Raw genomic sequence first — 26485 nt, forward strand, 5'->3', positions numbered from 1 at the left:
ATTATGGCAGAGTTGACTGGTGACAGTCACATAGGGATTTTGTACTCTTTTGTGTATATATGGAATTTTAAATCATGAAATATTAAAAATAAAATCTGTTACAGAAAGAAACGGACAAAAGACAACACACAAATGTTGGTGAGGATGCAGAGCAGCTGGAACTCTTCTATACATACATGGCCAATAGTGTAAAGCGGTTCAATCACTTTGGACAACTGTTTGGCAGTTTCTTAGAAAGTAAAAGCAATTCCCCTCCCAGGTATTTACCCAAGAGAAATGAAACACATGTCCATAAGAAGAGTTACGTGAGAATGTTCAGAGCAGTCTTCCTTAAAATAGATAAAAATCTGGAAAAAACTTCAATGTCCACCATTGGAAGAATGGATAAGCAAATTGTTATATTCATAAAATTGAATACCACTCAGCAAAGAAAAAAGAATTCTGGCATGTACAATTACACTGAGGAATCTCAAAAATGTTACATTGACTGAAAGAAGCCATTCCATCTATATGAAGTCCAAGGACAGACAAAATTCATATGACAGAATTCAGAACAGTAGTTGCTGCTGGGAGGAGGGGTTGGGACCTAGAAATGGGCACAACAGAACTTGCTATAACAATGAAAATACTCTATATTTTGAGTAGTGGTTATACGAGTATATGTAACTGTCAAAACTCATCAAAGTGGACACTAAACTTTCTGTACACTTTAATTCTACGTATATTTTACCGCAGTAACAACAATGAAAAATGCTCATTTAGAGCTTAGTGGGGAGTGGGAACTAGAAGTTAGGAAGTTGAGAATGGATGATGGCTGAAGCTCTGCGCAGAGATGACCAGAGTAACAGGTAACTTCTACTCAGAGAAGAGAAAGAATGTACAATGAGAGAGTAAAAGACAGCCAAGATGGGACCGTGGGCGAAATCATTTCAGGATCAGTCACAGAAAAAGATGCCTGTGGCTGAGGGGAAGCTGTCAGAGAGATAGGAAGATGGCAGGATCCCCAACATCAAGGGAGAAGAGAGCTCAAAAGAGGAGGAAGTTGGGGACTTCCCTAGTGACGCAGTGGATAAGACTCCGTGCTCCAAATGCAGGGGGCCCAGGTTCGATTCCTGGTCAAGGAACTAGATCCCACACGCATGCCACAACTAAGGAGCCCACGTACTGCAACTAAGCAGCCCACAGGCCACAACGCAACTAAGGAGCCTGCGAGCCACAACTAAGGATACCGCCTGCTGCAACTAAGACCCGCACAACCAAATAAAAGTAAGTAAATAAATATTTTAAAATAAAAAAAGAGGAGGAAGTTGGTCAGTGATATGAAAGAGCAAGAAGAACAATCTAGCCAATTTGTCAACTAAGAGGTTGCCTGAGATTCTATTTTCCTTTATGGTAAAATTTGTAAACGCTATATTTTTTGTACATTTCCAGCTTTAATGAACAACAATTGAGTGTCCGTTATTATGTCAGCAGTTTGCCAAGCTCTATAAACAACACAACAATCCTATGAGGTGGATAATCTTATTTCCTCAAATTTTTGGATAAGAAACTACAGTTTAGAGACTTGAAGTAAATTTCTTAAGGTCAGTCACATAGATCCTAAGCGACAGAACCAGGACAGATTGATTCATTCCTTTCAGCAGCAGCAGCAGCAGCAGAGTATTCACTGAGTTCCAGCTACATATGAGGTATGTGCTAGAAGCTGGGGTACAACACTGCATGCTGCTAAAAGATCGTGTTTGATGAGGATAGAAAAACAGTCACTGGATTTGGCAAGAGGAGGTCACCGATGATGTCAACGCGAGCGTCTCACTGCGTGACAGGAGCCAATGCAGAACAGAGTGAAGTGTGAATGGGAGGTAAGAAGTAGAAACGGCGTGTAGGGAGATTTTTAAAACAAATCTGGAGAAGGGATATGGGGTCAATAAAAGATTTTTAGAAGATACTAGAGTTAGTTTGTATGCTTATGAGAACAATTTGCTAGGAAGGAAGAGAACGATGCTGTAGAGTGGAGAAGAGATGACCAAGGGGCTAAGGTAGTGAGAGGGGGTGGCGTCGGGGCACTTCCGATCACCGAGCAGAACAGTGATGTATTTAGCAGCAGTGGTTCTCCAAGGCAGCCCGAGGTGGAGGGAAGGCACACATACTGCACCCAGATAAGAGTCACATAGGTGGCAATGAAGTTGACACAAGCCTCTGGCTCAAAAAGTCACCTCAAAAGGACACGGTTCTGAAAGTAAGAACTGGCCCTGATGCTTGGGTCCTTCTTCATACACACTTAACAGCACCCCCTTGAGCTGAAGGTGAGATAAATTTAGAAAAGAGACTCACGTCATCCAATAATTTGCTTCCCTCTGGATCCATCTTAGAGAGTTCTCGAAATGCTTCATCCCCCACAAAGCAAATTTCATGTCCATCCTACACCAAAAGAGAGAAAAGAAATTTGGCAAAAAGACACCTCAGAAGAAAGCCCTGGTGCAGCCTGTCCTGTTCCTAGGTAATACTTACAGGGTCGGCCAAAATGATAACTTGCACTGTTGCTTTCCCTGGAGTGTCCAGACTCACCAGGGGAGTCAGAATCTTCTGGTTCTCCCTTTTCATCAAATCTTCTAAGTCTGACAACTTGAGGAAACCAAAAAAGCAAAGTGAGCAAGGGGTCCCACACCACTCTTGGGCTGTGGTCCTCGAAAGCCCCAGAGGAATCTCAGATCAACCAGAAAACTCTGGCGCCACTTGTTTGATTTTATATCTCAGCTGCTCGAGACAACTGCTGAACCTGATACCAAAGCCACAATCAACATGAACCTAGAGAAGGGAGGGTCAAGTTTCCTAGCTGTTTGAACTAGCTAGTCACAGAGTTTAAACAAAAGACCTGGTACCAAACATTACCTCTTTCTGGGGGCAAGAAAAGGCAATTCGTCCAAAAGCTGTTGCATGAACAACTGCCCCTTGGATGCCCTGTAGCTCCAGCTTACACTGAAAAGACATGAGAAAGCGGGTTTATTTTTCGGAACAGGTTACATGGTAAAAGAAAAAAATTCAAACAGGGCTAAAGGAATAAAGTAAATTCTCAGTCTCCCTCTTAGTCTCACCCCAGAAGCAACCAGTCAGCAGGCATCCACAGGCATATAGCCTTTTTTCTTTTTTACACAAATGGTAGCATAATTTATGCACCATTCTGTCCCTTGTTTTTCTCCAATTAATGTTACCATCTCAGCACATAGAGACTCGCCTCATTCTTTTTGATGGCTGCTTACTAATCCATTCTATGGATGAACCATAAATGGTTGAACTATTGCTTGAATCCACAGGGCATTTAGGTTATTTCTTATATTTTGCTATTACAAACAATGCCGCAGCAGATAACCTTGTACATACTTCTTTGTGCACGTGTAGGATAAGTACGTTTGTAAAATAAATTCCTAGGAGTAGACCTTCTGGCTTAAAGTAAAAGGACTAAATCATGCTCAAATGCTAAGTTATTAAGAGAAAAAAAAAAAAAGATTATCATTACAGCATTAAATCTTGCCTACATCTCTTCTGACTCAGCAAATCCACTCCTGAAAGGACACATTCCCCCAATATAAACAAAGGTAATATCTGGGTGGTGAGCTTACCAGCAATTTTAATTTTCTTCTGTCCTAAATATTGAATTACTATGAAGAAACTATGAGAATAACCTTCATGTTAACTTTATTTATAAGCCAAACTCATAGTAACAGATTATTTCTCTCCAAGATTGCTCACCTGGTTATCAGCATAGCCCAGCAAAGCCCTCTGCTTCTTTTCATCTTTTTCATAAATTTTCATTCCCAGTAGATTAGACCAGTAGTTCAAGGACTTCTGAAGATCAGACACTGCTAGAGTTACTTTTAATACAGGATCTGTAGGGTAACGAAACAGCAGGAATGAACAGGGCAGTGCAAAGGAATGGAAGAGAAGGACCCAAACAGGCTCAAGTATATATAAGAATTTAGTTTATAAGAAAGGGATTTTAAGTCAGTGTGAAAGGGCAGATTATTCAATAAAGATAAACGGCATTAAGATAACTGGCTTCCGCGGAGCAACTAAGCCCATGCACCACAACTACTGAGCCTACGTGCCACAACTACTGAAGCCTGCATGCCTAAAGCCCGTGCTCCGCAACAAGAGAAGCCACCACAATGAGAAGCCCGTGCACCGCAATGAAGAGCAGCCCCCGCTCACCGCAACTAGAGAAAGCCCACGCACAGAAACAAAGACCCAACGCAGCCAAAAATAAATAAATAATTAAAAAAAAAAAAGATAACTGACTTCTTATTTGGTGGGAAGAAGCTACACCTTTAAACTAAATGGCAAAATACATTCCTAATGAGTTAAAGGATTGTTTAAAGACTGAAACCGTGAAAATACTAGAAATGGGTGATTATTTAAACAATTTTGGGGTGGAGAAAGACTTTTTTTTATAAATAAGATTTTTAAAATATTTATTTTATCTATCAATTTATTTTGGCTGCGTTGGGTATTTGTTGCTGTGTGCAGGCTTTCTCTAGCTGTGGTGAGCGGGGGCTACTCTTTGTTGCGGTGCACGGGCTTCTCACTGCGGTGGCTTCTCCTGTTGTGGAGCACGGGCTCTAGGTATGAGGGCTTCAGTAGCTGTGGTGCACAGGCTCAGTAGCTGTGGCTCGCGGGCTCTAGAGCACAGGCTCAGTAGTTGTGGCGCATGGGCTTAGTTGCTCCGCAGCATGTGGGATCTTCCCAGACCAGGACTCGAACCCGTGTCCCCTGCATTGGCAGGTGGATTCTTAACCACTGTGCCACCAGGGAAGCCCAGAAAGATCTTTTTTAATCTGACACTAAAGATAGAAAAACCATGAAGAAAAAAATGTGCTAGGTTAATTACATGAAATGGAAAACCCCTAGACAACAATCAAAAAAAAGGATTACTATCAAAATTAAAGAATAAAACAAAGTAGGAAACATTTTTTTAACAACATATATGACAAAAAGTCCTTAATATTTAAATCACCTTTAAACATCATAAGGAAAAGATGCACGTCCTGGAAAAATAAGCAAAAGGCACGAAGCAGTAATCCACAAAAGGAGGAACTGGAACAGTCAATGAACATATGAATGCATGTTTGACCTCACAAAGAAATTAGAATTCAAGTAAGGGGCTTCCCTGGTGGCGCAGTGGTTGAGAATCCGCCTGCCAATGCAGGGAAAACGGGTTCGAGCCCTGGTCTGGGAAGACCCCACATGCCGCGGAGCAACTAGGCCTGTGAGCCACAACTACTGAGCCTGCGCGTCTGGAACCTGTGCTCTGCAACAAGAGAGGCCACGACAGTGAGAGGCCCGCGCACCGTGATGAAGAGTGGCCCCCACTCGCCACAACTAGAGAAAGCTCTCGCACAGAAACGAAGATCCAACACGCCAAAAATAAATAAATAAATAGAATTCAAATAAAACATTTTGTTATCTAATTAGCAAATAATTTTAAAAGTTCACAGTGTTAACTGTTATAGTACAGGGGGAAAAAACCACAATCATGTAATAATGGCAGAGTGTAAATTAGTACATTTCTGAGCAACAATTTGACAAAATGTATCTAAAAACCCTCCACTGCTTTTGAAAGAGCAATCCCATTTTCAGCAATTAAAGAAGTGACTGCGGATGTATGAAGGCCTTTTGTCACAAAGACATTCATCACAGTGTTGCTCATAACAACGAAACACCAGAGACAACATGAATATCTAACAACAGACAACTGTTTCTCTTCCTACAATGTCACACAATGGAATCCCATATATATTTAATTATATATTTATTTCTTTTGATAAAAGATTGGAAAGATATACTCTAAAATGTTAACAGGGACTACCCTGGTGGTGCAGTGGATAAGACTCTATGCTCCCAATGCAGGGGGCCCGGGTTCGATCCCTGGTCAGGGAACTAGATCCCATATGCATGCTGCAACTAAGACCCAGTGCAACCAAATAAATAAAATAAGTAAAATGTTAACAGTGGTTATCTCTTTTCTTCTTCCTTATTTTTGCGTATCTGTGTGTCTAGGGGAAAAAAATCTATTTTTTTTGTAAAAAGAATAAAAGTTATATTTAAACACTTATCATTATTGGAAACTTTTATATTGTAAAATGACTTTTTAAATTTACATATTAATTCATTTAAAAATAATATTACATTTTTTTTGTGAAAAACAACTTGTGTTTTCCAAAACAAGCAATGACAAGAACAGCATCGTTTTACGTTTTTGTGAATCTCTTTAAGGTCTGGATTAGTAGAAGATAGCTGGATTCTTACATCTGCTTCTGTACCCTGTCTGTTACAATATATTGTTTAGTTGAAGCATATGAAGAAACTCCAGCTTCTGAGACATAAGTTGTTTGAGGAGTATCTTAAAAGTCTTTTTGGATAGTCTTTTTAGATACTATACTAAAATTTTTCTTTAAGGAGTTTGTAAAGTGACTTTTTGAAGAGCTGTTCCAAGTCTGTATCTGACTAGGATAAATTCAGTGCATTTTCCTTCAGTTTTCACTGCCTTAGTCCCGTTTTCTAGACAAGCAATACCATGGCTAAAGCAAGGTGTTTCTCACAGGTGCCTCTACCTGGCAGACTGTTTTAGTTTTCCCCATTCACTGAGACATCAACAAATTCCAGGTGATTCAGACCCTGAAGGGAGGTAGGGGCAGGAACAGTCATAGTGGGTGAAACTACACAGGAGTGATTCATTCAAAGAAGTATGGACACCAGGCTAGACTTATAGATTTGACTATATCACCAACCAGAAATTAATGCCCCAAAGGTATTATCATTCCAAAGAACAAAAACATCTTATGATGAATCTAGCGACTGTCATACAGAGTGAAGTAAGTCAGAAAGAGAAAAACAAATATCGTTTATTAACGCATATATGTGGAACCTAGAAAAATGGTACCGGTTTGCAGGGCAGAAATTGAGACACAGATGTAGAGAACAAACGTATGGACTCCAGGGGGGGAAAGTGGCGGGAGGTGGTGGTGGTGTCATGAATTGGGAGATTGGGATTGACATATATATACTAATATGTATAAAATGGATAACTAAAAAGAACCTGCTGTATAAAAAATAAAATAAAATTCAAAAAACAAATAGTGACCAGGGCTTCCCTGTGGCGCAGTGATTGAGAGTCCGCCTGCCGATGCAAGGGACGTGGGTTCGTGCCCCGATCCGGGAGGATCCCACGTGCCGCAGAGCGGCTGGGCCCGTGAGCCATGGCCGCAGGGCCTGCGCGCCCGGAGCCTGTGTTCTGCAACGGGAGAGGCCGCAGCAGTGAGAGGCCCGCGTACCGCAAAAAAATAAAAAAAATTAAAAATTAAAAATAGTGACCAAAGAAAAGATTCTATGGGGCTTCCCTGGTGGCGCAGTGGTTGAGAGTCCGCCTGCTGATGCAGGGGACACAGGTTCGTGCCCTGGTCCAGGAAGATCCCACATGCCGCGGAGCGGCTGGGCCCGTGAGCCATGGCCGCTGAGCCTGCCCGTCCGGAGCCTGTGCTCCGCGACGGGAGAGGCCACAACAGTGAGAGGACTGTGTACCGCAAAAAAAAAAAAAAAAAAAAAAAAAAAAAGATTCTATGGAAAACTTTTCAAGTTATTTGGAGGTAATCAAGATGATGTCATTAGAAAATATTTGAATTTTAATGTCAATACCCTAAATTGATATCTTTGGAATATAAAAACCAAATCTAGAAAGCAAAGAAAAAAAAACCTTATGATTGTGAGGTCCTGTATTATTTTATGTACTGAAACATCATTAAGACTAGGGAAAAAATGTATAATGGAATGAGTGGCAGGAGTTAAGTTTCAAAGTTAGTATATAAAACACCTATCACCTATCAATAAAAATACTCATAGGAATCCCTTACATTACCAGTGAAGTTCAGAAATACCATCTCTCAGTACGTCCCACAGTACCAGCCTAACCTCCCACACTGGAACATCGCTCTTTCTTTTGCTGAGCTCCAGATGAAAAGCAAGTAGCAGTGGGGACTTCCCTACTGCCTTCCAATGCAGGGGATGAGGGTTCGATCCCTGGTCAAGGAACTAAGATCCCACTTGCTGCGGGGCAACTACAGAGCCCGCCGCGCCCTACAGCCCATGCGCCACAACTAGAGAGAAGCCTGCCTGCCACAACTAAGACCCAACGCAGCCAAATAAATAATAAATAAATAAATATTAAAAAAAAAAGAAAGAAAAGCAAGTAGCAATAAACACAACTGTCAGGCTCAGTCTGAGGGGCCGTGGGGACTTGAGGCAGACCAGCGGGGAAAGAGAATGTCTTCACCTCAGGTGCACTTAGGGGCCTGTGTTCACTGATTGAATGACAGGCAGAAGTGCCCTTGCTATTCACCAGTATTTTTTTTTTCCCTTTTCTTGCTTTTGTTTTTCTCTTGGCAGAGCAGGTAGCAGAATTTGCAGGAATTAAATACATGTGTGACGAGGATGCCTCGTACGTGAAACGTCATGCGGTTTCTCTCCCACTCACTGCGGCAGTCAGAGCGGTGGGCTCCTCACTTCATTCACCCACACTGACCAAGAGCCAGCACTGTAGTCTGGGAAACTGACCTTAGCTGCAAGATACGACTAACCGGTCTAAGGATAATCCTATTTCTCTTGCCTGACAGCGATTGGTTCAGGAGCAGGCATGGGAATCAATTCTGACCAGGAAGTTGCTGGAAGATTCTGGGAAAGTTTTGCTGTGCTCTTAAAAAAGAGCCACAGGAAGTCAGTTTCTCTTCCTCCTACCAGATGAGAATGTGGAGGCAGGTAGCCCCAACTGCTACTGGCAGCCACCCTACAACCCTGAGAGGGAGAAGCAGACCCTTGAGGACAAGAGGATGCAGAGAGAGAAGATTTGGGTTCTTGATGCCATTGCTGAGCTGCTGAATCAACTAACCCTGAAGTCTTTCCTACCCAGAGAATGCCTGCTCTGTGAACTAAAACATTTTCTTACCGTTCAAGCTACAGTTGGGTACCTAATATCTGCAGCTGGAAGTATCCTAAACAGATACATTACCAGTAGAATAGATAGAACCAGTCCAGAACCCCTACAGTGATGCACTCAAATTCTGATATGAGAATATAATTTCTTAGAGGACAAATAACAACACTGGCTTGGGAAAGATGTGTCATGTCAATATAGAAAGACTCCACAAGAGACAGAAATTGAGCTCCCTCTCTCCTTCCATCAGAAGCCTTTAGACAGAGGGCTTTTGTCAGTGTGGGGATAATTACCTGACTGAGGTGGACTGCGGTTCTGCAAATAGAACTTATATCCTCCTGGGGCTTTGGTTTCAAAAACACCTTCTGCCACTTCACTGAGTGGCCACTCCAGCTTCCTGGCGTTGCTGACAGCCTGGCTAGAAGCGAGCGTGATACCCTATGGCAAACAACAGTATCATCCAAGTGCGTAATCACAACAGATCTTTTATAGAAGGTAATGAAGCAAAACCCCACTGCCTTTACATCAAATCACCTAAGATTTAATTGGCATTCAAAATTTTCTGCTAGTAATTTTGAAGTAGGTTTTGGACATTTTTCTCCCACAAAGATTCTAAACTTTGTGAATTGTAGGACAGAAACACAAATGCCAGAGAAAGTTGATTCATTTAATACCAAAGATAATCTCTCCTCACTTGAGATCTGGTCAGAGAAATCTTGATCTTACCCTTGGTTCGCCAGCTACTTATTTAAAATGTTCTCTTTTTAATTTTGCTTTTTAAACCAAAATACATAAACCAACTATCGAGGCATTCTTTACTTAAATTAATCAAAATGCCTAAGAATGCGCACTATGCCTTCCGATGTGCCCGGCCTCGTTTCTAGCCTGGACTGCAGATCAGCCTCTCTCTGCCTCCAGTCTTGTCAATCCATCATCCACTCTGCAGCCGGAGTAAACTTTCTGAAACCCACCCTACAGTCTATCTCAAGACGGCAACCCCATGCTGTTGTTCCTCTGCTTAAAACCCTTGATGGCTCTTCATTTCACTCACGGATGGCTTACGATGGCCTGAAAGGGCCAAGACAATCTGACCCATGTCATTTCTGAGCCCCCCTCCTCCCCCTCTCCCCTGGCTCTTTTCCAGCCATGCTGGCCTCCTCACGTTTTCTAAAACGTGCCAGGCGCTGTCTGAGGGCTTTTGCACCGGCTGTTTCCTAGCTGAAATGCTCTTCCCCGAGATATCCACACGGCTAACTCCCTTATCTCCAAGACTTTGCTCAGATGTCACCTCCTCATGGAAACCTGCTCTCAACGCCCCACTTAAAATTAAAAGTGGGGGCTTCCCTGGTGGCGCAGTGGTTGAGAGTCTGCCTGCTGATGCAGGGGACACGGGTTCGTGCCCCGGTCTGGGAAGATCCCACATGCCACGGAGCGGCTGAGCACGTGAGCCATGGCCGCTGAGCCTGCGCGTCCGGAGCCTGTGCTCCGCAATGGGAGAGGCCACAACAGTGAGAGGCCCGCGTACTGCAAAAAAAATAAATAAATAAAACCGGTCATTTGCCCCATACTCCCAACCCCCCTTATCCTGTTCTGTTCTTACCCCATTACAATAATCACCTTTAAAATATTCAATAACATATATTACATTATATTATATTATTTATTCATTCATTGAAATTTATTTTTTTATTTTATTTTATTTTTTGCCGTATGCAGGCCTCTCACTGTTGTGGCCTCTCCCGTTGCGGAGCACAGGCTCCAGATGCGCAGGTTCAGCGGCCATGGCTCAGGGGCCCAGCCACTCCATGGCACGTGGGATCCTCCCGGACCGGGGCACGAACTCGTGTCCCCTGCATCGGCAGGCGGACTCCCAACCACCGCATCACCAGGGAAGCCTCATTGAAATTTATTATTTGTTGTCTGTCAGGCCCTGGGCCCCCTCCCCTACCAGGCACAGATTTCTGTCTGTTTTGTTCACCGCTTATCCGAAGTTCGTGGAACAGTGCCTGGCACATAGCAGACACTCAATAATAAATAATTTAATACATAGGTCATTTCACATATTTGTTAACATATGCATAAACTAAACTCCTAGAAGTGAAACTGCAAGGTCAAAGGGTAAAGGCACTAATTATTTTGATACTGCCAAACTTGAGGCTGTACCACTTCACACTCTTATTAGTAATGCATGAGTGTGGCAGTTTTCCCACACCCTTCCTCACAGTGTGTTATCACACCTTTTGATTTCTGCCAATCTGATAGATGACAAATGGCAGCTCGGAAGTTGAACATCTTTTTCAATGTTTAAGAGACTTCCTCTTCTTTTCACTATACAGGGGTTCTTTATACATATGGGAGTTCTATTTAACCTGTTTTTCTTTGTGTTCCATGAACTGAGGAGCAGCACAGAAGGCACCTTTCATCAGGGCTCTCTTACTACCAAAGTCTCCTGGGAAGACCCACAGTAGAGCCACCAAGCTGTTCTCCACCTACATGGCTTCTAGTACCTGCAGGCCCACTGATCAACATTTGACCTGAGCCGATTAAATGTTTATGGCACCAAGATGGTTTTGCTCTTTTTTTTTCTCCCTGATTTAAATTTGGAGAGTAAAGAAAAGAAAGATAAGGAGAAACAGAGACCCTCATATACACTCAATCACCAAATCCTATGAACTCTACCTCTGACATCTCTCAAATCCATCCTCTCCCTCCCTCCCCCACTACTGCTGCGTTTGTTAGTTACGGAACTGCAGGTTGCTGTGTATCCTGTGTGCTGGTGGCGTCACTTCCAGTCCTGCTCCCTGCCAACCCAACCTCCCTGCTCTAGCCACGGATTCTTGTGCATGGCAAATACTGCGTCATTCCCCTGCTTAAAAGTGGCTCCAGTCTGCTTTCAGAATAAAGTCTGAACGTCCTGATATGATGTGGCCCCTGCTCACTCCTCCAGCCTCAACTCTACTCTCCCTTCTTCACACACTAAGCTCCAGCCAGAGTGAGTCACTCACAGTTCTCTTAGCGCCATGCTCCCTCTCACCTCCAGGCCTGTGCACATGCTGAGGACAGCCATCTCACCCTCCCACCCTGCCCCCCTCACCCTGCTCAGACGTCACTTCTGGGAAGCCGTCCCTGAGCTCTCATCTGTCTGAGCACAGGCTGGAAATTCCTCCTGTGTGTTCCCACATTCCCCTGTTCTTATCCCTATCTTAGAACTTATCACACGGTATTCTTGTTGTCTCTTTACCTGTTTCCCCTATCAGACAGGAAACTGCTTAGGCCAGGGAACATACTCTAAATGGTATCCCCAGGACTAACAAGGTACATGGCATAGAGCAAGTCACAATAAATATCTGTTAAATGAATAAATTAGTGAGAGGCATGGAGAGTGAGAAAGAGAAATGTATTAATATGTTATATCTGAGCAGTCCTTTCCATTTACAAAACACTTTTATATATATCTGGTCCTACAAACTTCAATCTAGGTACCATTATTTTAACATGAGTTAACAGGAATAGCGAGATCAAATGAGCAAAATAACATCTAGCATGAGGTAGAGTTGCTCAGTAGATTCTGGGTAAGAATCAGTTACTCCTCTCTTGCTATGTATTTGGGCCCAGTGACATTCCCTCTCGCACACAGTAACTGCTCAGCAAATGATAGACACTATTACTATAACAGGTGCACAATAACTTGAATTCTTGAATGCATTAATGAATGCGGTGCATGCAATGACACCTTCTTTCTATCCTTAAAACCTTCTCAGATTTTTCTCTGACTAGGATTCACTGCAATCACTCACCCCAATCACAACTGTCCACTAGAGAGAAAATATTTCCCTGGATGGTGATGAGGACCTGACGAACCATTGACTCTGGCCCTTCCACCTCCTGAGATTCAGTCATTCCCCCAGGGGAGTCTTGTCTCCTTCAAACCTGTCTCTAAGTCTTGAGCTTGATTCCTAAGTGGTGGGAGAACACATTTCACCCTGAGCCAGCTTGGAGACAGGGGCCCAAGCAGGTTTCTTGGTTTTGTTCTTTTTTAAATAGAAAATATCAAAAAACTAATCACTAAACTGCACCCCAAAGCCATCAATCAGTAGTCATCGTTATCTACAGCCGTATCAGTGACCTCTCTAAAAGGTACAGCCAAAAATCTGCTAGAACAAAATGATATTTACCATGAAGTCATTGCCAAGCTTGTAGTTGCCAATGCCGTAATTGTAAGTCAGTTCTGCAACAAAATGATCATCCTCAGGTCCAAATCCCACCATTGTTTTACTCCATTTTCCATCATAAGGCCTAGAAAAATGAAAAAAAAAATGAACCCAGTGACCACAGACAAAATCTGCTTCAGGTTGCCCCCAAAGAACTATTGGGACAAAGAGGTGGGCAGTCCCTTCTGGTCCTCCAAGTACCCATAAGGATGAGATGACCTCAGCCGGTGCTAAGAGCAGCTGTGCACAGCGCTCATGGGCCCCATCACCAAAGGCTCAAAAGACCATTTGTCTGGCACTTACTTGAGGGAAAGATTCGTTTACCTTTTCTTTAAAGTAGGGAGCTGAATCCTATAGGGACAGCCGTCCCACCTGACCTTAACTCATTTTTTGCCTACTTGTCAAGCATGCAATTCCCATCAGGCCTTGGAATTTCTCAGCTTGCCATGGTTACTAACTTAAGAGATACTCCATAAGACACTGCTTCATCCACAGCATATACTTATTTGTGACCCTGAAGCTGCCTCCCTAATTTATTGCCTCCTTAATTTATTCTACTGCCTTCTACTCGCTTTGAGAAACTGCTTTCTGTTCTTCAGGAGTATTCAGAGACTAAAGAAGATTTTAAGAAACAAGGGGTCATACCCATTACAGGCAGCTCTGCAGCCTTCCTCAAATTCCTCATGCCGAAGAATCTGGTAAGGGAATGAGAATTAATGGCAAAGTTGTCCTAGTAGTACACACAGCATATTTAGCACAAAGTAAAATGTCAAAACACAGACATTATTATTTGTAAGCTTTCTGTGTAAAACAAACAAAAGATAACGAGCTGTATATCTTTCCCAGGCTGGAAGTAGTAGAGGTAAGAAAGATGGGCTTGATACCAAGGGTCAGGCAACCAACCAAAGTTGTAAATCTATTATATTTAGATCGGGAAGCAGTACTGTGTAGTGAAAAAAGTGTGGCCTTCACTTAGTAGTTGTGTAACTCTGAGAACAACATATTAGGATCTGAGTCTCCTAATATGTTGTGAAAATAGATAATTTATTAAAGCATTTGACACAGAACCTACTACACAGTAGGCTCTCAATGTGTCAGTTTCTGTTTTCCTTTTTGAGTCCCACAGCTACTGCTCCAGTTCAAGCTCCCATCACATCTCTCACAGACTATTTATTAGAAATCATCTTATTGATCTCTTTCCTTAATACCACCATAAAATTAAGTCCCTAAAGCACAGCTCTGATCACACCACTGCCCTGTTCTAAAATGTAAGAGAGCTCCCCACTTTCTATGACATCAAATCCAAATTCCTTAGCATATTATTCAAGATACTATCAGGGACTTCCCTGGTAGTCCAGTGGTTAGGACCCCGCGCTCTCACTGCCAGGGCTGGGGTTCGATCCCTGGTCAGGGAACTAAGATCCCGTAAGCCATGTGGAGCAACCAACAACAACAACAAAAAAAAACCCAAAAAACTAAAGGCACATAAAACTAGTGGTGCTTCCCAAACATATCTTAACTTTGCATTGGCTGTTCAGTTTTTCTAGTATACTCCTCCCTCTAATCTAGGTCTATGGATATCCCACCTATCTCTAGAGGTCACCTCAAGTACAAGGTCTCCATGAATTATTTCCTGAGGACCAGGTTAGAGTTAAAGCTCTCTTACTGTTGTACTTTTATAATAATGGTAGCTAACACTTACATAAGACATACCATGTATCAAATACTACACATATAATAATGTGTTTAATCTTTACAACCACACTTTTATCAATGAGGAAACACATTAAGAGAGAGCTCTGTGGTTTTCCATCATCAAATTTCAAGTACCGTTACCATCAGCAATGTACAATTCCCACCCCCATTCCAAGCCAGGAGCTTTAATTGAGGACAGATACCAGGGTTATTTTCATCTTTGTCACCAAAGCCCAACACAGAACCATGAAGTGGGTGATGTTTTTTAAATGACTGATGAATTCAGGTAACTCCCTTTGCACTCCATGTCTCCTGCGGTGTCTTTACATTAAATCGCACTCTTGCACACTGTAAACAAAGAATGTCGCCTGCAACTCCATTTCTACAAGGACCAGGGCATCAGCTACTGCAGTGGCCCACCAACAGTGCACCTTGAAGGGAATTCAGGATGGAGAAAAACAAGAAGCATTCCATGCTTTGGATGCTGGCCCTAGATATTTAAGATGCATATCTAAGGAATAATTTCAATGAATCCAGAACCCATCTTCTGGGACTTCCCTGGTGGTGCAGTCCTTAAGAATCCGCCTGCCAATGCAGGGGACCACTTCCTGGACCGGGAAGATCCCACGTGCCGTGGAGCAACTTAGCCCATGAGCCACAACTACTGAGCCTGCACTCTAGAGCCCCCAAGCCACAACTACTGAAGCCCACGCGCCTAGAGCCCATGCTCCGCAACAAGACAAGCCACCGCAATAAGAAGCCCGCGCACCGCAGTGAAGAGTAGCCCCCACTCGCCGCAACTAGAGAAAGCCCGTGCTTAGCAACGAAGACCCAATGCAGCCAAAAATAAATAAATGTTTATTTTTAAAAATCCCAAGTTAAAAAAAAAGAAAGAAGCATTAACTTGAGATGTCTGTTTTTGTGATTAGCAGTAATCTTTTGATGTTCAACTACGTGGTTTTGTTTTTTTTCCCCCCCAGAAAAAAACTCATATATATTCTAGCTCCGCCCTTGCCTCTTCGGGGCAGTTCCTCAGAGCTATCTGAGAGGCTGTCTTCCAGGCTATAGTCCTCAGTAAGGTTCCCAAAAAGAACTTAACTCGAAAATTTTAGGTTATGCATTTTTGTTTCAGTTGACAACATCTAAAGTCCCTGCTTATCAGGAAGCTCCCCAATAGCTTCCACCAGCGCTTGCCACCCAGGTGATCTCTGCAGAATCACAGCTGCTCAGAGCTGGAGAGAGGCGACTTCCAGGTGTTGGAGACGAGGATGGCTTCTCACTTCACACTTAGATCTGGACTATGGAGAGAAGAATTGGAGCACTCACCCAGAGACTGAATATCCAAGAGACCATTCAAACCAGCAACAAGAGAAGCAGAACTCTGACTAATGCTGATATCTAAACCGAAAGGCTCCAAACCAGAAGAGAGTCATTGTTCACCGGAGGAGTATTATATATAACTTTTTATTTACTGCCTTTCCCACTAGACTAGAAGCTTCGCAAGGGCAGGAATAAACATTCGTGAATAAACTTAAATGAAAGAACGTGTGTGGGCAACACAATCGGCGACTAGTAAGTGTGACCCCCTTTCAAAGTCCATCTAACCCAAGCCGCGACTCACGGCTCTTCCTGAAGTTGAAAACCACAGAGCTAATGGGAAGTCTAGGGGCTAAGGTCGGACACCCGGGTTCCCGCTGAAATCCACATCACACCCTTTTCTCCCCTCCCTCGGCCATGTGGGGCTCAGCCTCCCGCGACCCCCTCGCGCGCCAACCCCTCTCCGCCCCGTCTCCACCTTCATTCCCAGGACATCACGATAGAAACAAGCCGTCTGGAAGCGGTTTCCCACTTTGAACACGAAGTGCAAAGATCGACGAGACCCCATGACCAGCCGTTACTCGTACAGCGCCGCACCGCCCACAGAGGATGCCGGCGCGGTAGTGACGTCACTGATCGCCGCCGGCGCGCCTTCGTGACGCAGCTCACGGCGCAGGGGAAGATGGCGGTGCTGGGGGAGCGCGCGTGTTGGGCCACGCGACCGTTGTTGCCGGTGGTGCGGACTTGGGAACTCGATGCGCGGCGCTGGGTCCGGGCGCTGCGGCGCAGCCCCGTGAAAGTGGTGTTTCCATCAGGTCAGGTCGTGGAACGGAAGCCCGGTCCCGGGAAGCAGCCTCGGAAGGCGGCGGCAGAGGCCAGTCCCCGCGAGCAGCGACTGAAGCAGTCGCGTCAGGTGCCCCCATCCCAGACCCCCAGCACCTGGGAAGAGTCGGGGCTTCGCTATGATAAGGCTTTCCCCGGAGACAAAAGGCTGAGGTGATGTGTTCCTGAGGCTTGTCGAGTTTTCTCGTTTCTCTTTCCCCTCACAACGAGACCTTGACCTTTTTCCTCCCGTTGGAGGACCTCTTGAAGCACAACTCGCTGGTTTTTATTATGCACGGAGGGTAGGATAAGTGTCTAACAGTTCGTTTCTTTCCCCGCGAAGCTCTTCATGTCTGTTAGAACTAGATGTGTCTCCGTAACGAGGATGTTGGTAATTACCCGTCTTTTTGTTTCCACCCACAGCAGTGTGATGACAGTAGTTAAGTCCAGGCAATTTCGGGAAAAGCAAGGGAAGATCCTGTTGGAAGGTCGTAGGCTGATTGCAGATGCTCTCAAGGCTGGTGCTGTGCCCAGAGTTTTCTTCTTTAGCCGTCTGGACTACATAAAGGAGCTGCCCATTGAGAAGCTGAAAGGTGTTAGCCTCATTAAGGTGAAATTTGAGGATATCAAGGATTGGTCCGACCTAGTAACACCACAAGGAATAATGGGTCAGTGGTTATCCAGTGTGTCTCTAGAAGTAGAGACTTGGGATTATTTGTTCATATTTGTCTCAGGGCAACAAATTTTATTTAAACCAAATTCAAAATATTACTGTGCCTAACCTTTTCTTAAGACACCCAGAAAAATACATTTCTCAAATCTTTGCATCTTGTATCTTCAGTGGAGACTCAAGCCATTTTTTTGTCATTTGTATTGTGGGTTTTTTATAGTCTCTAGGGAATAATCAGTCTTCCTCAGACCTTATTTTTTGGGGGTCACTTCTTCAACCTTAAGTGTTCAATTAAAAATTAAGAAAATGTTGGAAATTCCCTGGTGGTTCAATGGTTAGGACTCGGTGCTTTCACTGCTGTGGGCCCAGGTTCGATGCCTGGTCGGGGAATTAAAATCCCGAAAGCCACGAGGCACGGCCAAAAACAAAAAAATTAAAATGTTTACCAAAAGATTTACCCTCTATTTCCACAAAACCTCTGCCAGTGTGGTAATACCTATATATTGTTGACCCCCTTATTCTAGAAGCAGGTCTGAGCAGTAAGCTGCAATTTGTCGCCCGGTTTAGCCTGTTGAACAGGAAACCATGTCTTCATTTGATTGAATCCAACTCAAGATTCTAATAGACTGTTAGCACTTAGAAAGTCTTTTTTCTAAATATGGAAAGACTAAACTCTTTATACTTTTTTGACATTCAAGATATGAGAATCGAATGTGTGAGTGTAGAGATTTCTCTTAGATAGTAAGGGATAGTTGGGGCAGGAAAGGCGTTTTCTTCAAGATTCTAATGTTTAGGCCAGGGCCTCTCACACCAGTTGTGCATGCATATTCCCTGTAGTGGGCTCACTGTATAGCTATTAATTGGGAGTGGAAATTCTGGGGACAGTCTCTTGTTTCTGTAACCCAGCAAATCCTAGGAATCTGTGCCCCCGTGCCCAGAGCTCTCCCATAGGGTGGGAACTTGGACTACTAAAGTCCTCCACTCAGTCTAAGTAACTGTGCTCTTATTAGCTATAGTTGTCCTTGATAAGGACCCGGGTTTGATCTCTGGTCGGGGAACTAAGATCCCACAAGGCATGCAGTGAGGCCCAAAAAGAAAAAAAGAATTACTAGGTTACAGAATAATTTCATAGAGTGTGATTTTTTTTTTTTTTTTTTTTTTTAGGTAAAAGAAAAAGCACTTATATATGGGTAGATGGACATACATGTAGGGAGATGCATGGAACAAGTTCTGAAAGGATACACTCCAAGGTTGAAAGCAGTTATGAGGGAGAGGAGGGCACTGAATTTCTCGATCAGAATGTTTTCACCTAGTATGTAATTAAGAATACACAAAGAATGATAAATAAATGAAAAGTCAAATTACTCCCCATGCCAGACAAATGAACCACCTTTTTTTTTCTTTAGGGATTTTTGCCAAACCTGACCACGTCAAGATGACATACCCAGAGACTCAGCTTCTCCACGCACTGCCCATATTGTTGATTTGTGACAATCTCCGTGACCCTGGGAACCTGGGGACAATTCTGCGATCTGCTGCTGGCGTAGGCTGCAGCAAAGTGTTACTCACCAAAGGTAAGAGCACCTGCTACTGGGTGGATCAGGTGGCTGTTTGTAAGTGAGCTGGCTCTGTGGGCAGACATGTGTGTATTTGAATCTTGGATTTGTCCCTTGGTAGCTATGTGTAAGCAGTATTCTGAATGTCAATTTCCTCATCTGTAAAGTGGGCATAACAGAATCTACCTGGTAAGGTTGTTCTAAGGATTAAGTGAGATGATGAATATCAGGTACTTAGCACTGTGCCTGGCACACTCATTCATGTTGATTATCTTTAAAATTATTTTGACACCTGTTACGTTATTAAAGAACTTATAATTAATCAGGGAAGAAACAGATGCTGGTTTGAACACTTGGTTATCTCCTCTCGTCAGAAACGGGAATTAGTAGCCTTGGTTCCAAACAGACTTGCCTAACAGTTCGGACATGCTTGAAAGGGCTATTACAACCCGGGGGGAGCAGGGAGGGAGAGGATCATTCATCAGAAACAGTCAAGCTACCATTTGGTGTAAACTGAAGTGGTCCCATTGCTGAGACTCGCCTGAATTGCTCCTGACAGCTCCTCCTCCCAGTCAGGCCTCACTGGGATGCATCTCTCCGCTGGGATGAGTGAGGTGCGGGGTTCCATCATCAGTACCCCACTCACCTGCCTCACTGTTGAGACCTCGGAGAGCAGGTGTGGTCTGGGAATGCACCTGTATAATCCAGGCAGTGTGGTTTCCACATTGATGCTGGTGGATGGTGTGTGAGAGGTAGGGAAAGAGTAGGAACACTTGGTGTGGTGGCCAGTGCTGAGGACACCAGGATGAGAGGGAGTCTCACCTTGTCCCTTGCTCCCCACCGGTGGAGGGGTCAGACTAGATGGCGCCCCTCCAGTCTGGGCCCCTCTTCTGCCCGCCCCTCCTGCCACCTCTTGGCACACAGCCCACTTTCCATGCCTCGTTCCTGTGGTTGGGGATCCATGTGAACAGTGTACATTCTGCATGTCTTTTTTTCCTTTATAAACTTGGTTTGCCTACTTAACCTATCCTGAAGTTTGACAGGCTAACTTCTAAGATAACTTATAATGAGGAGACTCGTGCTAACAAGTCAGGGAGGATACCGGATATGTGGTGCCCTGGTCCTGCTGTCTCCCGACCTGTGGGAAAGGCCAAGTGTCTGCTGATGCATAGAGGTGGTTGGGTTTAGCACGACTGCACGGAAGGGAGAGGAAGTGTGTATGGAAGAAAGGGCTGTGGCCTTGGTTTTCCCTGGATTACTGTAATTGCCTCCAGTCTAATTTCCCCATTTCTAGCATCTTCCTTGCTCCAATCCAGATTCAACATGGAAGCCAAATGGGTCTTTCTAAAACAAAAACCAGATTTTGTCACTACTTTGCTTAAAATCCTTCAGGGTCATTATATTGTCTTCTGGATAAAATCCTAAACTCCTCAGCCTGGCATACCCAGCCTCCTTTAAATTGGTCCTTTCCTGCCTCCGGTCTCATCTCCCACCTCACCCCCATCCCACCCCCACTCAGTAATTGGCCCAATTGCCTTACTTAGTTTTTCTTCCCACTTCTGTAACTTTGTCCTCTGACCCGGTCATTCTGACAAAACCCTCCTAACCTTCAAGATCCCGCTCAGTGTTGTGTTCTCGGGTGGTTTTTCCTGCTTCGATAGCCCTGCTTCGTACGAGAGTTTTCTATTACCTTGTTCATGCTTCTTTTACATCAGTTGTTACTGGTAGCGTAGTCACCTGCTGAAATGTCGTCCCGACGCCACTGCCCACTCCATCATGAGCTCCTTGAGTTTGGGGACTTTAAGGCTCTCTCATCTCCCGTCCAATGTCTGGCACGTGTGTGGTAAATGTTTCTTTTGTTTGTTTTGTTTTTTGTTTTTGACCTCACCACATGGCTTGTGGGATCTTAGTTCCCCGAGCAGGGGTGGAAGCACCGAGTCCTAACCATTGGACCACCAGGGAATTCCCTGTGTGTGGTAAATGTTGAAGGGATGAATAAAATCTGTTTCAGCACTAGCAGGAACGAGTCCTCCAGTCCCTTGGCTGGACACCGCCATAGCTGAGGAGGCAGAGGCCTCAGCCACCAAGAAGGCCACACTAGGACATTTCTTGTTTTATCTCCTGATCCAGAATTAATCTGATTTACTTCAAAGTCCCCATGTCTGGGAAGGTTTGTAATGTTAATTGGATCCTTTTATTTTCTAGGCTGTGTGGATGCCTGGGAACCCAAAGTGCTGCGGGCAGGTATGGGCGCACATTTCCAAGTGCCCATCATCAACAACCTGGACTGGGAAGCAGTGCCCAACTACCTGCCCAATGACACCCGCGTCTACGTGGCTGACAACTGTGGCCTTTACACACAGGCCCAGGCCCAGATGTCTAATAAGGCCAGTGACTACGGCTGGGTATGTGACCGACGACCCCTAAAGTTTCACAAGTATGAGGAGGAGGAAGAGTATCTAGAAAGTGCAGCCAATAAAGGCTGGCTCCCTGAACTTGAGGTCCAGAGTTACGACTCAGACTGGACAGAGGCACCTGCAGCTGTGGTGATAGGTGGGGAGACCAGCGGCGTGAGCCTGGAGTCCCTGCAGTTGGCTGAGAGCACGGGGGGCGGGAGGCTGCTGATCCCCATCGTGCCTGGTGTGGACAGCCTGAACTCGGCCATGGCTGCGAGCATCCTGCTCTTTGAAGGGAGAAGACAACTGCGGGTGAGGGCGGAACACCTGAGCAGGGATGGGAGTTACCACTGAGAGGGGACGTGGAAGCCAGTCCTCAGTTTTAGGTTGTCTCTGTGGTTATTGGAAAAATAAGAACTTCCCTGACTTTCTGCTTAGCCTCAAAAATAACAAAGGCCAAAATTCCTCCTGAGATCTCCATCTTCCCACCGACTTTTATATATGTGTGTATATGTACGTGTGTGGGGGGGTAAGAGAGAGACAACATAAGTAAATGCTCCTCATGGCTGTATGTTTTTAAAAACTCCACCAAGGAGCATCTTTGTGCCCAGAAAGTTGCTGAGGGCATCACCTTGGGTAGGGAGGACCCCTCCCTCCACAGCTGGGGGTGCTCTGCAATCATGGAGCGCTGGTTAGAGGCCGGCCTTGGTCACTCAACTCCTGTGATCATTGGTCAGTGGAAGTTGACTTCACCCCTGTGAAGTGTAGACCAGCAGATTACATTAAAAAGTTTTATTTCAGGGGCTTCCCTGGTGGCGCAGTGGTTGGGAGTCCGCCTGCCGGTGCAGGGGACACGGGTTCGTGCCCCGAACCGGGAGGATCCCACATGCCGCGGAGCGGCTGGGCCCGTGAGCCATGGCCACGGGGCCTGCGCGTCCGGAGCCTGTGCTCCGCAACGGGAGAGGCCACAACAGTGAGAGGCCCGCGTACAGCAAAAAAAAAAAAAAAAAAAGTTTTATTTCAGTGTGGTCAGTGGGTCTCAATCCCTGTCTTTTCATCTTTGGCCTAGTGATGAGGACATTGCTGAGAGGTTAATGACCCAGGAAGCTGAGGGCTACAGGTGATGGCGTTCAGTAGCTGGCTCTTCTTTTGGCTTGGCTGTGTTAATCTCTGTGATGGTTAATTCAGGCCATGACTTAAACACTGTTTATGTATGACACAATTTTTTTCCCCCATTTCTGGTGAAAGAGCTGATACCACCATTTCAGGTGGTATTACACCTTCTTAGCACTTCTGCAGATATCTTTTTGAGAACTTGGTTCAGAAAAGGAGGAAACAGTTCTTAAATCTTCAGCTTAATCCTGCATCTATCTGTCAGCAAAGCTGTACCCTTTTTACTAGCTTCCTGCTGTTAGTCCTACTCTGTATAACACTTTTGGTTAAATGTAATGACTTGTTTACATTAATCCCCCATCCTGCATAAACAGAACTGTTAGGAAAATGCCACTGTTCCTGGAGGCTGTGTGAACAGAGGCTTCTGTGAGGGGAGAGGCTGAGGTTCTGAGGATGAGAGCTTGGGGCCCTTGAGCCCACAACTCTGCAGCAAGACCCTGCTGTTCTTCTCTCTCTCAAACCCCCAGGGGACAAGGGCAAGCTGGATCCTTACTTACCAAGTGCCAGTGGGATGTAGCCAGGGACACGAGGGCAAAGGCAGATGGTAATCGCTGTGTGTGTAAGTCACTGCGCGTGTGTGAGGTGCGATGGCGGAACCAGAGGATGGGACCTAGTTCAAGCAGTGCTTTTACCACCACAGTGAATATGGTTGGAGTTGAGGACAGACACTAGCAGTGTAGTGTCACCACGTCCCTTCCATACAGTGGCCCCCGTCATGGTTGGGGTTCCTCGGGAGCCCTTCAGCTGCTCATCACAGGGAGGTCCAATGCGTTGCAGCATGCCCAGGACGAACCGTGGACCCCTGCCTCCTCCCTTGGCTCGCCGAGCTCCCTGGTAAGACCAAAAGGTCACGCATGACCGTGCCCCACGTGGTGCCCCAGTGGGATTGCTTTGTTATGTTTGAGGGGAGGGGTTTTTAAAAGAACAATCTCTTTGGTTGGCTGTGCTCTCTCAGGCTGACTGGCCAGAAGCTGCTCTGGTGTCCCACTCTGGTCTGGGGCTGCCCAGGGCCCCGCACAGATGTTGGGTGACAGCGGCCCCCAGAATGTTCTTGAGACTCTCCATCCCTCATCAGCTTCTAAAAAGTAGAAAAGCCCACAGCCTTCATGCTGTGTTGAGCCCACAAAGGCTGGGGCCCTCTGCCAGCTTCACAGCTATAATGCCCGTCACACCAGCAGGCGAAATTGGGGGCGGTGGACACCGGAGAACGATACCACTCTATTGACAGTCTCCCAACACCTTGGAAAAGTGCTAAAGAAACACGTCACTAAAAAGAGGCTCGCAGAAACTAACACACACTCCACTGTAAAGCAATTATACTCCAATAAATATTTAAAAAAATAAAAAGAGGCTCATGCCTTTTCAGCATGAAACCAGTCTCTGGCAATTTTTGTCCCTGGGTTATTATTCCTGCTGGCTTTTATTGCAGAATAAAAACCAATGAAAGAACAACAAACCCATACCTTGTCTTTGTTTAGAAAAACAAAGCACCGCAGAAGAGCACACCTAGCAAGTCATTCTGTCATCCTGGGTGTAAGAAGGAAAAGACATTTACATCCCATTCACTTTATAGTCCATGACTTGTATACCATGCCTTGTGAGTTCTTTTTGTATATTTGTGCGTATAACTTAGCAGAGGGGAGGGCAAATTGTCCTTTCTTTAAAATGATTACAGGGGAAGCAAATGGTGGTGAAATTGTTTGCCTAGTGATGGAAATTAGCCATCTGGAAATTCTTCTCAGTTTTGAGGCCAATATTTATGTCACCATTTCCCCAGGAGACAGGATGAAAACTGAGCAGTATATGACAAGTAAAACACATTGCTTGGCTGAAAGAGAAGCCTTCAGAAGGTTGGCCAAGCTGCCCCTTGCTTTTGTGTTGCATGTGGCTGTAATGGTAATTTCTGCCACAAGGGGGCAGTCACGCATCAACCACTCCCAACCCTGAAGGGAAGGGTGGGGATTTTTCCTGGATATAACTTGTGAAAGAGGATGGAATCAAAAGTCTCCCTCCACCACAGTGGGCCTTTTGCAAGCTGTTTGTGCTCAGAGGTGCTAAAGTTGAAGACCCAGCCACGTTGTCATTCATTCTCGGCAGAATCTGAAGTATAGAACATTGGACCAAAAACTAGGGAGGAAATGGACAGAAGTGGGAAGTAGCTGCCTCAGAAAAAACTAGCACATCTTTTCCCCTTGAACGGAGCCTCTGGGAAAGCAGCTCTGGACTAATGCTGATGTCCCCAGGTGCCTGGGACTCACACTGAGAACCCACTGCCTCGCCCCGTTTAGAGTTTCAGGGCAGGGGAGGCAGAAAGGTCCTCTTCCCTCCCCCCGCCGTGGCTACTAGCTCATGTTAGAATCTCAGTCATTAAGGCCCAGAGGATAAACAGACCTCGGGGGACTGGTTTCCACTGGGGCCTTTTACCACCTGCCCCAGGGCTATTAGCAACACCCGATGTCACCAAAAGCTGAACTGCTCCACTTCTGTTCCACCACACGAAGACTCCAGGATCAGCACCTTGCCCAGGGTTCCCCGACTGGTGCTGAAAACCACGGCTGTGCTGTGGGCCCCTCTTGGCCAAGCCGCCTCCACCCACTGCAGGAGCAGAACTGACTGGCCCACCTGAAAAACGTGTTTTAAAGGACACACTCACGTAGACACCTTTAAACTCCAAGATCTCACGTCCTCTGCATCAGTGAACACGCAAAAGAAAGAAGCTAGAAGCCAGATGTGCTGCTGTGGGTGACTGACAGTCCCTGAACCAGGGTCCCGCGTTACCTTGCAGCAGCTGCAGGCGCTCATAGCCTCAGGAAGCCAGGCCGCTGCTCGAAGGCCAGGTACTGAAAATGTGTATACATCATGCATGGTAGCAGCTCTGTTCTTCACATGTTTTGTAGGGAGGAGCAAGTTTTTTCAACTAAGGTCTCATAGCTGGAGAAGACCATCACCAAAGCTGATCCTTCCTCAAAATGCAAGAAGAGAACTAAGGTTGGGGAGAGACGTGGCTGTAGCAGGGTCTGGCCTCCCAGCCGCCCTTGCACCTCTGTGACCCCAGGCCGGCAGAGTGGCTTGACTGGCTGGGGACTTCGTATCCTCTGATATCAAAGGAGATCTGTTTGGGGGGACTGGGTCCTAATCATGCCTCCTCTCATATCCCACTTGTAGCCCGTGTGGGTGACTTACTTGTGTGAGGCAAGAGCGCCCAGGAGTCAGACCTGAGACTGGCTGCCTTCCTGGGGCTGCACACTGGCCTACAGGCCTGGGGACAGAGGCTCTCATGAGGCGGCACATTATTGCATGGAAACCCTACAGCCCCTCAGAACAAGTCCTACCCAAATCTAATCACACATTTCCTGACTCGGGAAGTGTTCCAGAAGGCCAAGAGGGTGAGGCATACTTAGGCTGAAAAATGCAGCAGAGTTACTTCTCTTCTTGCTTTCACACTTCGGCATACCTAGAATGTCCTGATGTCAGATCTACCCTCGTAGAAGAAGTCCCAGCCATAGAGTAGAGCCAATATAAGATTTCCTATATCCGAGCTTTTTGTTTCCTGGAAAATATTCTACCCTTCACACATGCACCACTTGCTAATAATGAACAATCAATAATGAGGCGAGGGGCTTCCCTGGTGGCGCAGTGGTTGAGAGTCCGCCTGCCGATGCAGGGGA

The 26485-nt window shown here is 45.4% G+C and overlaps 2 protein-coding genes across 8 annotated transcripts in view; one reads left to right on the plus strand and one right to left on the minus strand.

The window, feature by feature from the left end:
* GLOD4 (glyoxalase domain containing 4) overlaps nucleotides 1-16815 on the minus strand; it is a 26404-nt gene extending 9589 nt beyond the window's left edge. For both annotated transcript variants that reach the window (XM_079904224.1, XM_079904223.1), the window contains exons 1-8: nucleotides 16679-16815; nucleotides 13834-13883; nucleotides 13153-13273; nucleotides 9271-9415; nucleotides 3748-3884; nucleotides 2890-2976; nucleotides 2509-2622; nucleotides 2332-2418 (exon numbers count right to left, since the gene is read on the minus strand). In XM_079904224.1, coding sequence (XP_079760350.1) covers nucleotides 2332-2418; nucleotides 2509-2622; nucleotides 2890-2976; nucleotides 3748-3884; nucleotides 9271-9415; nucleotides 13153-13273; nucleotides 13834-13883; nucleotides 16679-16768 — 831 coding nt within the window. In that variant the 5' untranslated portion in view covers nucleotides 16769-16815. The remainder of the gene's footprint in view (nucleotides 1-2331; nucleotides 2419-2508; nucleotides 2623-2889; nucleotides 2977-3747; nucleotides 3885-9270; nucleotides 9416-13152; nucleotides 13274-13833; nucleotides 13884-16678) is intronic.
* Nucleotides 16816-16881: 66 nt separating this feature from the next.
* MRM3 (mitochondrial rRNA methyltransferase 3) lies at nucleotides 16882-26276 on the plus strand. 6 transcript variants are annotated; one of them, XR_013825091.1, is made up of 5 exons: nucleotides 16882-17196; nucleotides 17446-17690; nucleotides 19099-19266; nucleotides 21454-23902; nucleotides 23996-26276. XR_013825091.1 is itself a non-coding variant. In XM_079905143.1 (4 exons), the coding sequence occupies exons 1-4, from the start codon at nucleotides 16883-16885 to the stop codon at nucleotides 21996-21998; spliced, it is 1272 nt and encodes a 423-aa protein (XP_079761269.1). In that variant the 5' UTR covers nucleotide 16882; the 3' UTR covers nucleotides 21999-26276. The 6 variants fall into 6 exon arrangements, 4 of the variants coding, with proteins under 4 accessions (XP_079761269.1, XP_079761270.1, XP_079761271.1 ...); XR_013825092.1 differs by having other exon boundaries at nucleotides 21454-23651; nucleotides 23773-26276; XM_079905143.1 differs by having other exon boundaries at nucleotides 21454-26276.
* The last annotated feature ends 209 nt before the right edge of the window (nucleotides 26277-26485 follow it).

The sequence above is a fragment of the Stenella coeruleoalba genome (assembly GCF_951394435.1).
Source record: "Stenella coeruleoalba genome assembly, chromosome: 19".
Classification (NCBI taxonomy): domain Eukaryota; kingdom Metazoa; phylum Chordata; class Mammalia; order Artiodactyla; family Delphinidae; genus Stenella; species Stenella coeruleoalba.